Below are 13828 nucleotides of genomic sequence, written 5' to 3'. Positions count from 1 at the left end.
CTCCAGCACCTGTGGGGCAATCGGGAGCCGGAGCAGTCCCGGAGGGGCAGCTGGCTGTGCCGCACGGCCACGGCTGGCGTCGTGCGCCGTAGGAAAGCTGCAAGTGTCTCACAGGACTAGACAAAACCATCTAGTCACTTCCCATGTCTGGAGGTAAGATCTGTCACACCTAAATCATCCCTGACAGGTATTTGTAAAGGGTCTCATCCCGCTCGCATGTAGTCTGGGATTCTGTTAAACCGCTGAGTTTGGGGATTAAGAGCCTTTCCAAAATTCAGGTTACAACAAGCCCTGGACATTCTCACGGCCCATGCAAGAGTCACATGGAGACTGGGCATTGAAAGCTATTGGCCTCGGTTACCGCCTGTGCCTTTTATAGACAAAGTAGATTTTTTTAGTGTGCTCCAAAGATCAGCAGGGAAAGTGAGGCAATGGGAAGCTTTGCACAGGCAGGATTTGCATGTTTGCATCTTAGTGGGGGTTCTGTAATGCTGTCTCAGAGTTATTTTACATGTAAGCTTTGAATATGTCTGAGTATTAGAGCTGCTCAGAATAATCACAATAAACTTCTAACCCGAACTGGCCTTTTCTTAAAAAACACCCAGGATTTTCAGAAGAAAAAGGTCCATTTTTCACATTTTTCATCAAACAAACTAACAACAAACCTTGCTGAAAAAAAGAGTGGGAAAACTAAGAGTGGGAAGAGGATTTGTTTTTTTCTGTCAAAAAAAATGTAAAGCTTTCAGGACATGCAATTTTTTTTTTTTTTTGTCAGTACTAGTGGGCTTTTTGTGTACGGCCTCTGCTGAGCACCTCTCCACTCTTCACGTAGGCTGTGCTTAGTACCACTACGTTCGCATCTGAACAAAGCCAGCAGCTGGACCCAGATCTCCTAAACACTAGCTCAAAGCCTTATTCCCCAAAATGTGTTACCCTTCTGCATATTTGATGCTATAAATAATCTTAGGGCCCATTTTCAGCCCTGGAAGCTGTGATCAGATGATCGGATATGATAAATGATCAGAGAAATCGTTTTTTCATCCAAGACACCAACTACACAGCCGTTGCTAATATAGTCAAACTATAGCCTAGATGTTGGCATAGGACAAATGCACCGTTTTCCATGGTCCTGCCTGTCAGAGTGGTGGAGTTTCATTTTTCGCTGATACACTTTAATTTTGCTTTTGTTCTCTGCTTACAGAGAAAGGAATGGACCTGGGACGAGAGTAAAATGGTAGTGATGCACGATCCTGTGTACAGGTATGCAGCAGGGGACTTACACCAGCTAGATCCAAGGCAATTAATCAAACCAGAGGGGATGCATTTCCCTGCTCCTGCTTGCTGAGTTATCACCCAAGAAGCTTGGCTTTTCCAGTGGCCCATGAAAAATTAATGAGGTGGCAAAATTCCTGCAGAGGGGGAATCTTTTCCTATGTTTTTGAGAGACAGACAGACAGGCAGCCCGATCTAACATTGAAGCTAGCTCTGACTTTGAAGTTGGCCCTGCTTTGAACAGGGGCTGGACCAGATGACCTCCAGAGATCCCTTCCAGACTGAATTGCTCTCTATTGCTGACTCAGAAGACCGGCCTCCCTTGGTTTCCTTCAAAGCATGGCTCGCTGGATGCCATGTGCTTCTGAAGAAGGGCCTCACTCTAGGCATAAGTTCTTACGGGGAATTAACTTGTACAGAGCATGGTGAGATAACAGTGACTTTCCACAGTCCCTACTATAGGATCTCAAAGTATTTTGGAGACAGAAGTCCCACCCACAGGTATCTTGTAGCCTCTCTGCTCAGTGGCAGAACTAGGCAAACACTGCAGGTCTTTGTCTTATGGGAAGCTGCTAAAGGTGTTACCTCCAGCAGTAAGAGAGCTCCCATCCTTGGGAGATGTGTCTAAGAGAAGCTGGCTTTTGTGCTGCATCATCTGCCTGTCATTAAAGAAAACAGGCCTGTGCTCCTGACGGTTCCTCTGTGCTGTTCACCAAGTCACTGGTCAGTCTGGTACTGGTCTCCTCTGACAGCGTCCGGAGTCTCTCCCCATTTCGGTCCTCCTGCTAGGCAGAGCTAGTGCAGCTGGTTAGGACTGAGGGGAAACGTCTGCGTGCTGATAGCTGCAGCTGTGAAGAGGAGAGTGTCTGGATGAAGAGTTCAGCTGCGGTACAGGGGAGAGCGGCCAGGACAGTCCCTGCCCCTTTGGTGCAGCAGGAGGTCCAGCAGCTCCCACCTCTGGCATGGTGGGTCCTTGGGTTGGCTGCAGCTGGGGCACAGCAGGATTTTAGCTGCTGAAGCGGCACAGCCAGTTCTGTTACACTGCAGCAGGGGCAGAGATTTATTGTCAGGGCTGAAAATAGACACACACTTTCTAATACTATAGATTTTTTAGCCTTTTCACAGAATCTTTAAAAAGCTTTTGCCTACTTTAGAAACCAGAAGATTTTCCATCAAGTAAGAAGTGCTCTGTCAATTAGCTGCCTCCTGGCCTTGATAATTGTAGGAAAGGCCATCCACCATACATGACCTCTTTTCTCTGGCTTTTGGATGCTTTGAACCACCCTAGGGTTTGTTCAGTGAGCACAAGAGCCTCCAAGGTTTGTTTGAGGTTAGAGATTCTGCTGTGTGTTTAATTCACTTTGTGTCTCTTTTGCCTAGAATCTTCTATGTGTCTCATGATTCTCAAGATCTGAAAATTTTTAGCTACATTGCGAGGGATGGTGCTAACAACTCCTTCAGGTGCAATGTCTTCAAATCTAAAAAGAAGGTAGGATGTTCCCGGGCCATGGCCGCGTCCTCACAAGGGCGAGAGATCGCAGGAGGATCCTCGCACCTTGCGCTATAGAAGGAAGCACTGGGGTCAATGAGTCCAGATCCGTGGGGGAGAGACTGAGGCAGCACTAATGCTAGATGTCCCTGAAAACACGTGCCTGGGGCCTCTCCCCTGCCTGGCCCAGCTGCCAGGAGAACAGTGCAGCCACTTTACCTCAGACCACCCAGAGAGAAGAGCACTTATCTCCAGGAGCAGACCGCTGGGGATACTGCATGGCCAGTGTCCGTATTCAAGCCAAATGCTGGCCCTGCTCTCTTGCCAGGGGTGGACAGTGCTGGAGCCTTCCTGGGCAGAGGAAGAGGGGTAGGAATTGCACTGGGAAGAGGTTGCACTGAGCACTGATCCATACTGAGACACATGCGTCTCAGGGGCAACCCCAGGCCACCCTGGGGTAGGAAGAGGGGGGAAGGATCCATCTTTTCCCAACAGAGGTGGGGAGCAAGAGGGCTGGGAGTGTTGCTGCCCCCGGGGCTCTGACCTGCCTGTGGGTTTTGCTCTGCAGAGCCAGGCCATGCGGGTGGTGCGCACGGTGGGCCAGGCCTTCGAGGTGTGCCACAAGCTGAGCCTGCAGCACGCCCTGCAAAACGCTGACGGCCAGGCGGACGGTGCCAGTGACAAGTCTGTGGAGGAGCAGCCACTAGAAGGTGACTTTCAGCTCCCCGGGGGCTTGGGCAGATCCCTCCCTCAACAGCAATGACAGAGAGGCTTTGGGATGGGGAAGTGCCAAAGTCACTTGTCCTTTGTGAGCCATCTCCAGTGACAGCAAAAGCTTCCTGTCCCTTCGGACTGAGGGCACAGGGAATGCCTGCCCTGCAGAGCCGTGCATGTGCCTCTCCAGCCTTTCTGCACATTTCTGGGGCCTTCCCGTCCCAGGCACCCTGAACATGGAGGCTAAGCATCCTTTCCCAGCAGGCTGATGGCCTGCAAGCACAAGCCCCTCGACTAGCATGCTTCTTTGCTCCTGCCCCACTGCAGCACGCAGAGACTTGAAAGAAGTCTTGGCTGTTCTTCCTAAGCCTTCACCTATGCTGCCAGCCCTGCTCAGAGCCCCAGGTGGTTGCTGCAATCCTGCAGCGTTTGGGGACTTTGGTTTATTTTATCCATCTCATTTGAAGTTCACCAGATGAAGGGCTCCAAGATCACAAACGTGGATGAGGTTGGCATCGACACTGATGGGATCTGTGTGTCGGAGAGGGGGCCTGGAGACCTACCTACTGCCAGGGCCGAGCTCGGCATGCTGAAGCCTGGACAGGTCTCAAAAGACAAGAGCTGCCAGGTAATAGTGTGGGGGGACCAGGCTGAGGGGATGGTTCATGCACCCTGCCACTGCTGGGGTCCATCTGCTCCAGCTCATTGTTTTACAGCTTTATAGGGAAGGGCTTTCATGGAGACCCCATTGCAGACACCTCCCTTCTTGGCACCCCGCACTTGCTGCCTCAGCCCTGGGAGAGCTCTGCAACCAAGTACCACTTGTCCAGCCTCCCTTGGCTCCAGGCCGTACTGCAGGTCAGGCTTGCAGGGCATGCAAAACCACCCAGGGCTGAGTCACCACGGTTGGTAAAGCCCCCTGAGGGCCTCAGGCAGCCCCTGTTGCAGGACTGGTTATTCAGCATCCAGTTTACCTGTGACTAAGCTGCATCTGACAGCTGGGACTTGGAGAAAGCAAGAGCAAGGAGTGGCGCCATGGCACCCAGCTGGAAACCAGGCAGAATCCACTGGTGCAGGAAAGTAGGAGCCAGAGCACAGAGGGCTTCTGGCTTAGTGCGTTTAGAGAGAGCAACCGTGCAGCTTTAGAAAGGAGGATTAAGGCAGGGAAACCCCTTCCCTCCCAGCAGCACCCCGATGACAGGTGGAAACTGAGAGGTGTCTCTGGTGAGGCGCTCGTTTCCCTGTTGCGCAGGCTGGATTTCTGTGCTTCTGGCGCTGGTCTCTAGCAGTCGCTTGTCTGACTCGCTCCGCGCTCTGGCAGCAGCCCAACTCCTTTCCTCCCCCAGGGCGCTGCGTCCCACGAGGCCTAGAGGCAGCGCTGTTGCTGCCGCAAAGGCACCAAGGCTGAATTCAGTGCTAGCAGTGGTAACACCGTAATGAAAAGCTGCCCTGCAGATCTGTTTCAGTGAGCGTTTCCTGGCTGCTTTAATGGAATAATTTCGGTTTAAACAATTGTATCACTTGCAGAGCATGGCTGAAAACAGCTCCAATGAAATATATTCAATTGGATTTATTTCTGTGCCTCAAAAGGCAGAGATTTCCGGTGATTTTCCTTTTGGATGCTGATCCTTTCACTGAGCTGTCACTAAATAGGCAGAGGGCAGGGGAGCGAGGAGAGCCAGTGGTCTTGGTGCTGGCTCCCCGACGGGGCACTCTGCACCATCTTAAAACATCCCTGACTGCCGAGGTGGCTGGCTGCACTCCCCGGGGAATGGGGTGCTCTGCTCCCTGCTTTGTGCTGTGATCCCCGGAGCTGTGGACGGCCCGAGGAGCTACACGCGAGGCCACTGCGCTGTCTCTGCAGCGTGTGTGTGACATGGCTGCAAGCTCACCCGACTGTGTGCTAGCACCGGTGGTGGCTCTGCAGGGTGGCAGCCCCGCCTGGCAGCAGGTTAACACCCCCAGGCTCTGGTGAACAGGTTCAGCCCGTCTCTGCTGTTTTCCTTTCTGGCTCAGCCCTAAGAGATAAGCCTGGTGCTTGCAGATTTTTTTTTTTGCTCGAGGTTAATGGGTGACTTTAAAGTAATGTGTCCAGTGAGCCTAGCTGTAAATTGATTGCTTATCCTTTGCAGAGCCAGCCGCTCTGCGGCATGATAGCAAGGCTGGGGGAGGTGGAAGTGTGAGAGCATTAACACGTGAGGTGCGGGTTTCGGCAGGGTATTTTGAGCTGTGCGCTGTACTGGCAGCCCCGTGGCTCTGAGGTGCAGAGCAGGGGAGCAGCAGGCTCACGTCTGAGCTGGGGGCAGCTCTGAAATTAGTCAGCTTTTCTCTGCGCTGCTCTTCTAATGTTGGGCGTCTCCCAGGGGTGGGAGAAGGGGTGAAGGGGTAGACAAACTGCTCGGCTTTCTTATTGATGGTGTCTGCCTGTGGTCTTTTAATATGCTAATGGACCTGACACTAGACCGCTGCTGTCACTGCTTTAATGGAGGCAATGCATCTGATAGCCCAACAGCAAGAAACAGCCCAGCCAGCGCCCATGGGAAAGGTGGTAGGACATCTGAGTCACTCCCTGCCCTGGGGACCTTGCCATTCCTGTTCAGAGCTGCAGACAGGCTCTGACGGTACAGACCTGCCACCTAATTCAGACCTGGAGTCACTGGAAAACACGCCGTCCCTGGGGATCACACTGCTGGGCAGCGCCTGACAGCAAGTCCCAGACTGCCGTCCTCAAGAGCATCTTGGGGCCGGGGGAGGACGGCAGCTCTGCTGCGCTGGGATCAGTGCCGTGGGCCACAGCAGAGCTCCTGGGGAGTCACGGTCCGAATGCCCGAGCTGGACAACCTCTCATGGAGCCGTTTCTTTGTGCCCAGGACTCCGAGAACTGCTCCCTCTACCCATCCGGCTCCCAGCAACTGCTCAGCCCGAGCAGCCCCTGCTCCTCGGCCTCCATCACCCCGCTGGCGTCTCAGCACTGCCTGCAGCTCCTCCAGCAGCAGCTCCTCCAGCAGCAGCAGCAGACGCAGGTGGCTGTGGCTCAGGTACCCGTCCTGCCCTCCCGTCCTGCCCTCCCCTCACAGCCTTGGTGGGCAGTGGTGCGGCCCAGACGGCTCCTGGCCTGCAGCCAGTTCCCTGCCTTCCCTCTTGGGCAGTGCAGGCCCTTCTCCTCTCCCTGCTCCAGCCCGCAGCCTGGTGGCAATGGGAGGCCACATGCTGGTCGCCGCCAGCGCACGGAAAGCCAGGGCTGGGCATCCTGCGCCGCAGGCGCATCAGGCATTGGGGAGCTTATGGCACTGCGCAACCGCTGCTCTTTTCTCCCAGCACGTCTGGGCACAGAAATGGCTAAACTTGAAAACCGAGGCCACGCTCACGGGATCGCAGGGGGACACTCCACAGGCACCAGCTCCAGTTTCATCCCACTCTTGAAAGCTGTTCCATGTAGTGCCCCTTCTGCCAAAACAGTGTCAGAGCAGGGATGCACCCAGGGGTCCCTGGGGCCCAGCCAGCTCCTGCGCACAATCGGGCACCTCCCCATCTCCCTAACTCCTGCTCTTTAACCGCAGCTCATCTGACATTGCTTGGGCCCATGAGCTCCCCCACCCTGAACAGCCGCTGCAGAGGGATGCACCAAGCCCTCTGTGGGAGCTGGTCTCGCCTCGAGGGCTCACCCAGCCCTGCGGGAGTCGTCGAGGCAGGCGCAGGCTCACCGACCAGGGCTGCTAGCAGGCAAAAGGCATTTGCAAGCAGGACGCCCTGGGAGCAAAGCTGGGCCTGCAACCACCCCCTGGGCTCGGGGTGCAAGGGGAGGAGGAGGAGGAGGAGGAGGAGGAGGAGGAGGAGGACGCTGGCCGATGCACTCACTGCAGCCTGGGAAGGCTGCTCCAGGGCTGCATCAGCCCTCAGGCACCCTCGCGCATCCAAGATTCCCAGTATCTCTGACAGCTCCCCTGGGCTCCTGGAGGGCCCGCTCACATGAGAGGTGCCCCGCGATGCCGCCCTCGCCCCGTGCAGGGCCGGCGGTGTGTGCGGGGCGGGCTGTGCCGAGCCGGGCCGGGCTGGGCCAAGCCGGGCCCGCTGGCGCCAGGCCGTGCCCCGCAGCTCCCATCCCGCAGGTGCAGCTGCTGAAGGACCAGCTGGCGGCCGAGACGGCAGCGCGCATCGAGGCGCAGGCACGGGTGCGGCAGCTGCTGCTGACCAACCGGGACCTGCTGCAGCACGTCTCGCTGCTGGTGAGGCAGCTCAAGGAGCTGGAGGTGAAGGCGCAGCGCCGGCAGCCAGGTGAGGGACCCGGGATGGTAGCTCTGCCCCACCTGGGCACCTCTGCCCCGGGGGGCCAGGGCCACCCTATCAGCCGGCTCGCACCCCCTGTGGTCCCTGGGGAGCAGCCGGGCTGGAGGCCTCAAGCTTTTCACCCATGCGTCGTGTCTTCTCCACCAGTCGACCGCTCCTTGCAGAACCTGTCCCTGGCCCAGTCGCTGTCTCTGAACCTGAAGAACCACTACAGCCTGGACATCAACCTGCCGTCCACCTCCACCCCGGCCAGCATCCTGGGCAGCCCTGTGGCCCCCGGCTCGGTCTCGGCCCTGGGCTCGGGGAATTCCTACCTCAACCTCTTGAACCTGGAGAGGGGCGGCCCCTGCTACGATGGCAAGGAGGGGGACGAGTGCTTGGCCATGCTGGAGGCGCAGGACGGGTTCAGCAGGCGCGTGGAGGGCTCCGAGGTCAGCGAGTTTCCTCTGCTCAACGGGAGCAGCCGGCAAAAGGCAGACGACGCCGAAAGCAGGGTGGATGAGGACAGGTAGGGACCTGCCACCTCTGCCTCCTCCAGCTAGAGCCTGAACATCCTTGGGCAGATACTTCCCCCTCTGCTCCCTCCCCAGCAGGACCAGTCACAGCAGAGGCCACAAGAGGCTTTTTGGTGGTCTCGCAGCACCACAGCCTGCCGCAGGGGGCTCACAGCTCTCTGGAGGATGGGGAAGAGGGGCTGCGCCCTCCGTGCTGCGGCTGAGGGGCTGGGGCAGGCAGCAAATGGTCTGTGCACTGGCTAAGACCAAATGAAGCCCAAGAGGGCAGAGGTGGGGTGTCAAATCCACTGTGTCCACCCATCTGGACAGGGATGGGGTTGCTATCTGCTCTGCTCCTGCCCCTCTGGAGCAAGAGGGCCAATTCTGCATTGCCCCCAGCACCACCACTCCAGGGTATGTGAGCGATGGGTTGCACTGATGGGACCCCAAAAAGACATGTGCCTTTTGGAGAGCCTGGGGCAGCTGGGCTGGGTCCTCTGCACAGATTTACTTGCCTGTCACCCTTCTCTCTGCTTTTGCTTCCCAGGCGGCAGCAGCCCATTCCCAAGATCAACCCCCCGCCACCCATCCTACGCAAAAGGTCAAGCAAGACCTCCCCGAGCCTGGAGGTGGAGGCCAAGCCTGAGACCGCCATCCATGTGAGCCTTCCCAGCCCCAGCTTGTCCAGCCTCACCAACATCACTGCCAGCTCGCTCACCCTCTTGGACCCCGAGGCGAGGACTCCCGCTCAGAGTGCTGCCTCCAGCATGGAGCTCGTCCCTGCTGGGACCTCCCAGCGCGCTCTCGGCAAGGACAGGACTGGAGAGAACGGACACATGTCCCCCCTGTCCAGCATCCATGACGCTGCAACGGGTGAGGCCCTGGGCAAGGACCTAGCTGCCCTGGCCAGCCCCATGGACAGTGCGCTGCCGTTTTCCCTGGCGGACGACACCTGCTTGCACATCAGCTTCTCGGAAGATGAGCTGCTTGAACCGGAGCTAGATGTTGCTCTGGGACCCAGCAGGGTCCCCACTTAGCTGGACCACAGTCCTCGGCAGCTGGCAGGCAGCCCCAGCAGCTCCGTCCACCTCGCGCCACCAGCCTGCGCGGGGTCGGGGGCCCCTCTGCGCCCGGGCTGGGGAGCAGGTCCCTTTGCCGTCCCTGCCCCACGCGGTCGCTCTCCCAGCGTGCACGGGGCTGCCGGAGCAGGACGCGACCTGCTCAGCCCCTGCCCTTGATCTGCACCAGCTCACACTGCATCGAGCCCCAGGGCTGTGGGGGGGGCTCGTCGCCACCTTCCCTCTGTCCCCGGTCCCCCGTCCGCCCTCGGTCCACGCGCAGGCCGTTACGCGGTCCCTGCCCGGGGCGCTCTCCCCGACTTGCTCTCCAGCAGAGGCAATTCGTGGTCATTGCTACAGCCTGTGCTGCTGCACAGTCCCGCCACGCCGCCTCCGTCCCGCAGCAAACGGTGCCTTCCCCAGTGCCCGCAGCCATCGCCGGCGGGGCCGTTCGGGAGGGAGAGCCGCCTGCAAGCCTCAGCGCGGCCGAACCGCAGGGCCCCTGCACACGGGCGCAGGCTGGTTTGACTCGCACCAAGGAGCTTCCTTGCCAGGCAGCCCTGGCTGGGGGACACCTCGCTGCTGCACCAAGGCGTAAATTCCTCCTCTAACACTGCCTCCCCCGGAGCGGAGCCTGCATGGCCAACACGTCCCCCCAGCACGGCGCAGCGGCAGCCCTGGCCATGGGGCCGAGCCCCTCGGACACTGCCCCGAGCGGGGCAGGGGCTCAGCTGTAAATAGCATCAGGGCCAACGCAGAGCCCTGGAGGTCCGGTGGTGCTGCCACAGGCCTGTTCCCCCCAGGGAGCCTCCTGCGGAGCCGCGCTGCCCCGGGATGAGCCCTCCTTGCGCCTCTGCCGCGTCCCCGGGAGGCGCAGCCACCACTGCCTCCTCCCCACGGTGCCTTTTCCCAGCAGGCTGCCGGCGCTGCCGTGGCCCAGGCGCTCATGGCCGCGCTCCCACCGGGGAGGCCACTAACTCGGGGCAGCACTCGCGTCTGAGCCCATTGCTGCAGCACCGTACACCATGCACCCGGCACGGGGCAGCCACAGCCTCCACGGGGGCTTGGCGGGGGGCAGGAGCGGGGGCGGCCGGGCCGTCACCTCCCGCCCCGTGCCGCAGCCATCCTGCGCCGCCCGGAGCACGGCTCCCTCGCTTGGATTTTACAGTGTTACGGTATGGTTTGGGTTTATACTTGGAAGCATGAAAGGTTTGAGGAAGGAAAGGTCTAAGGAAGACATCGAGCCCTGGGTGAAAGGCCTAGGCCAGGCCTGGGCATGGCTGCACGTCCCGTCTCAGCCCTGGAGCGACAGCAGGACTCTGGGACGGGATCCCAGGGCGGCGTTTTGCCATCGGATATTTGCCAGAGGTGGGTTTGTGGAAGTGTCAGAGGGTCGAGTTGGGAAGGTGCTGGGCAGCGACAGAGACAAAGGGCAGCAGCTATTTGGCAGCCGCCTCCCACTGTGGGCGCCCGTTCCACGCCACCCCGCATCGCCCTCGTCCGCAGGGCCACGGGCTGGTGCCCGGGTGCCAGAGCCGGAGTGTCCAGGTGGGTGCGGAGCTGCTGCCAGCGGAGCTGAGCTGCGAGCCGACGGCAGAGGGCCCTTGTGACCAGCAAACGCTGCGCTCTCCCGGCGCTCCGCGGAGCCGGAGCTGCGCGTTCCTGCCTGCCGCAGCCGCGCACAGGCGTCTGGACCCCGGCTTGCGAACCCGCGCTCGGGCGCGTTAGCCTGGTAGAAACAGAGCAAGCGGTGATTAGAAAAGAAAATACCCTGCAGTTTGGTAAGAGACTTTTAAAGAGAAAATAAACGCGTCAGACTTTCCAGAGCGAGTGCTGTGGTTTTTGCTAGCTGGGCCCAGGCCCGGGGTGTCTCGGCAGTGCCGAGGGGAGCAGCCTGAGGACCCCCGAGCTTTCCCAAAAAAACGAGGTCCCTGCTGGGAATGGGGACTGCCCGGGACACTGGGCTCTGCCCGACGGCACGCAGCTCCTGGGACGGTCCCCCCATCCCCGTCCCGCAGCCCTGGGCTGGAGCACCGGGGGCCAAGCTGCTCCCCCCGGCCGTGCCGGGCTCAGGTCTGGCTCCCCTGCCCAGCCTGGACGCACAGGCGGGCGCAGCCCCCCTGCCACCCTGGGGCCCCAAGGCGATTCCCCCGCTGCCGACTGTCAGCCCAGCCCGCGCGCGGGTGCCTGCCCTGCACCGGGACCGTGGCGCCAGCACGGGCCACCTCCCCTCGCAGGGTCTTTGCCCTTTCTTGCCCCGATTTCTGCTTCTGAAACGAAGCCTGGCTCCCAACCCCAACCCGGGGCCGCTGAGGTGGGAGAGCTGCCACCAGCCTGCGGTGGGGGAATGGGCCCCGCACCAGGCACATCGCCGGGGCCAGCCGCAGCGTGGGGAGGCAAGCGTGGCCCTTCCCTTTGCCATGCTCCCATTGGAGCAGGAGCAAACGCGGACGACGGCCGTTCAGCACGAAGCCTGGTGACGTCTCCCCTTCGCTCCGCTGCCTTTGCCCCGTCTGCAGCAAACCCTGCTGCGCCGCTCCGGGGCTGCCCTCGCCCCAGCGGAGCATCCCGTGGTCACCACCGCCCCGGCCAAGGGTCGCTCGGAGTGGGACCATCGCCCGCCCCAGAGCAGAGCAGCGTGGCCCGAGCCATGTCTGAAACCCTCCAAAACCAGGGGTCCCCCTGTGCTCTTAGACCCCCTAAGTCTCCTCCTGGCAGGGCTACGCCAGCCCGACTCCCCCCTGGACCTGCTCCAGCTTCTCCACATCCCTCACCCACCGCCGGCCCCAGCCTGGCGCGATGCCCCGGCAGCCTCGCGGGCGAGCAGACGGATCGGACATCGCCCAGACACCAGGAGGATCCAGCCAGAGATCCCCCACACATGCTACGTGTCCTTGGCCCAGCACACGCCGACTCTGGAGAAGCCACTGATGGACCTGGACACGGACCTGGCCCAGCTCCACAGGGCACTGGGTTGGACCGCGGCATGCGAGACCCCGCCGGCATCTCCGCGCCATCCTGCATCCCCCCGCGGAAAGGCCGCGGCTCTCCGCTGCTGGAGGACTGGGAGAAACAAGCCCTTCCCAGGGACCTTCTCCGAAGGGTGGGACAGAAAACCGCAGCCCTCGGCGGAGATATGTGGCTGGAGGGGCCGCGGCAGCAGCGAGCCGCGCGGGGAGGGGGCACTCGCCAGCCAGCGCTTTATTATGCCTCCTTCATGGGAAGAAACTTTTTCCTTTGCTGTCTGGTAAGCTGCTAGCAATCATCAGGCAGGCAGGTGGTAAAGATTCATATCCATCAAACAATGCCATTTAGTTTGTAACCTGTGACTAAATCTGGTGTTAGCTTTAATTTCAGAGTCTGCTTTAGGGCTCGCTTGTTAATCTCTATGCAAAGCAGATGAAATGAATATGCAGCATTTTGGATGTAATTGTACGGCTTCAATTCAGCACTATAATTTTCCAAACAGGATCTTGCAATCAAGCTTCTATTCATTAGTGTATAAACAATTTAGTTTCTCAGCTCTCCAGTATGCCAATCATTTCAATGGAGTGAGCATCTCTGACAAAACGAGGAGGAAAGTTTCCTTTGTGTAACGGAGGTAAAAGTTGCTGCGTACTTCACACAGTCCCTGCGCGGCGGAGCCAGGCCCTCTCTGCCGGTGCCCCCGCGCTCGGGCCACCAATGCCGCCGGGCCGCGGATGGGGGCTGCGGACGCTGGGTGCCCCCGGGCCGCCGCAGCCACTGGGGTTTGCGGACGTTGCTGCAAACGCCGCCCCGCAGGCAAGTCCGCGTCCTGCGGGATGCTCGTTGCACCGCCTGTGGCAATGCCCGTTGTGCCCAGCCGCCAGCACCCTGCAGCCTCGGCGCTGCCCATCCCAGCTGCTGGGGACGCCCCGGCCACCGCCGGCGGCTCCTCCGTGGCGGCAGAGCCGGGCCGGGGCTCGGTGCCGGTTCCCCGGGTCCGGTCCCCGCGCAGCGCCTCCCGCGGCGGCACCGGCACGGCCGGGATGTCGACAAAGGGAAGCGCTGCCGGCGGAGCCGCTTAGCGCGGCCTCCGTTTCCAAATGAATATCGACAGCTCTAATTACAGGCCGCCATGCAGACAGCTTATTAGCTCGTCACGAGAAGACGGTATTGAACTCGGAGCCCGCGGTATTCACGGAGCGCAGCACGCCGCTCCCCAGACGGCACGGCGAACCAGGCAGGCGAGCAACCTCCAGCAAAACTAATTACTTCCTGATTGTCTACGGCCACCCACTGGGTATAATAGTATAGACTAAATTTGGCATATACATAACTAAGCACTCGGCACCAATTTGGCGCACAATAATCATCCTCGGTGTTGCATAATTAAAATCTGATCACTTGGAATAATTATTTCATATCCCCGGTATCGGGTGAGCATTGCATAACGCCGCGCGGCGGGAGAGCCGGGAGCGGGACGCCGCGGCGGAGGGGGACTCGCTCGGGGCCAGGCCGTCCCTGCGGCCGACGCGCTCCGCGGTGAGCGG

At 59.8% G+C, this 13828-nt stretch overlaps 1 protein-coding gene across 2 annotated transcripts in view; it reads left to right on the top strand.

The window, feature by feature from the left end:
* LOC106495997 (carboxyl-terminal PDZ ligand of neuronal nitric oxide synthase protein-like) overlaps positions 1-11136 on the top strand; it is a 41280-nt gene extending 30144 nt beyond the window's left edge. Inside the window, exons 1-9 of one of the 2 annotated variants that reach the window (XM_013956583.2) lie at positions 35-153; positions 1202-1260; positions 2653-2761; positions 3330-3471; positions 3943-4103; positions 6346-6513; positions 7585-7750; positions 7910-8270; positions 8804-11136. In XM_013956583.2, the coding sequence (XP_013812037.1) occupies positions 1232-1260; positions 2653-2761; positions 3330-3471; positions 3943-4103; positions 6346-6513; positions 7585-7750; positions 7910-8270; positions 8804-9293 (1626 nt within the window). In that variant the 5' untranslated portion in view covers positions 35-153; positions 1202-1231 and the 3' untranslated portion in view covers positions 9294-11136. Of the gene's footprint in view, positions 1-34; positions 154-1201; positions 1261-2652; positions 2762-3329; positions 3472-3942; positions 4104-6345; positions 6514-7584; positions 7751-7909; positions 8271-8803 lie in introns of those variants that run through there. The other variant, XM_067309170.1, reaches the window with a different exon arrangement.
* Positions 11137-13828: the final 2692 nt, after the last annotated feature.

Source organism: Apteryx mantelli, chromosome 21 (genome assembly GCF_036417845.1).
Source record: "Apteryx mantelli isolate bAptMan1 chromosome 21, bAptMan1.hap1, whole genome shotgun sequence".
NCBI classification, from domain to species: Eukaryota; Metazoa; Chordata; class Aves; order Apterygiformes; family Apterygidae; genus Apteryx; species Apteryx mantelli.
Note: the sequence above shows the minus strand (reverse complement) of the source record. Positions and strands in the feature narration are given on the sequence as shown.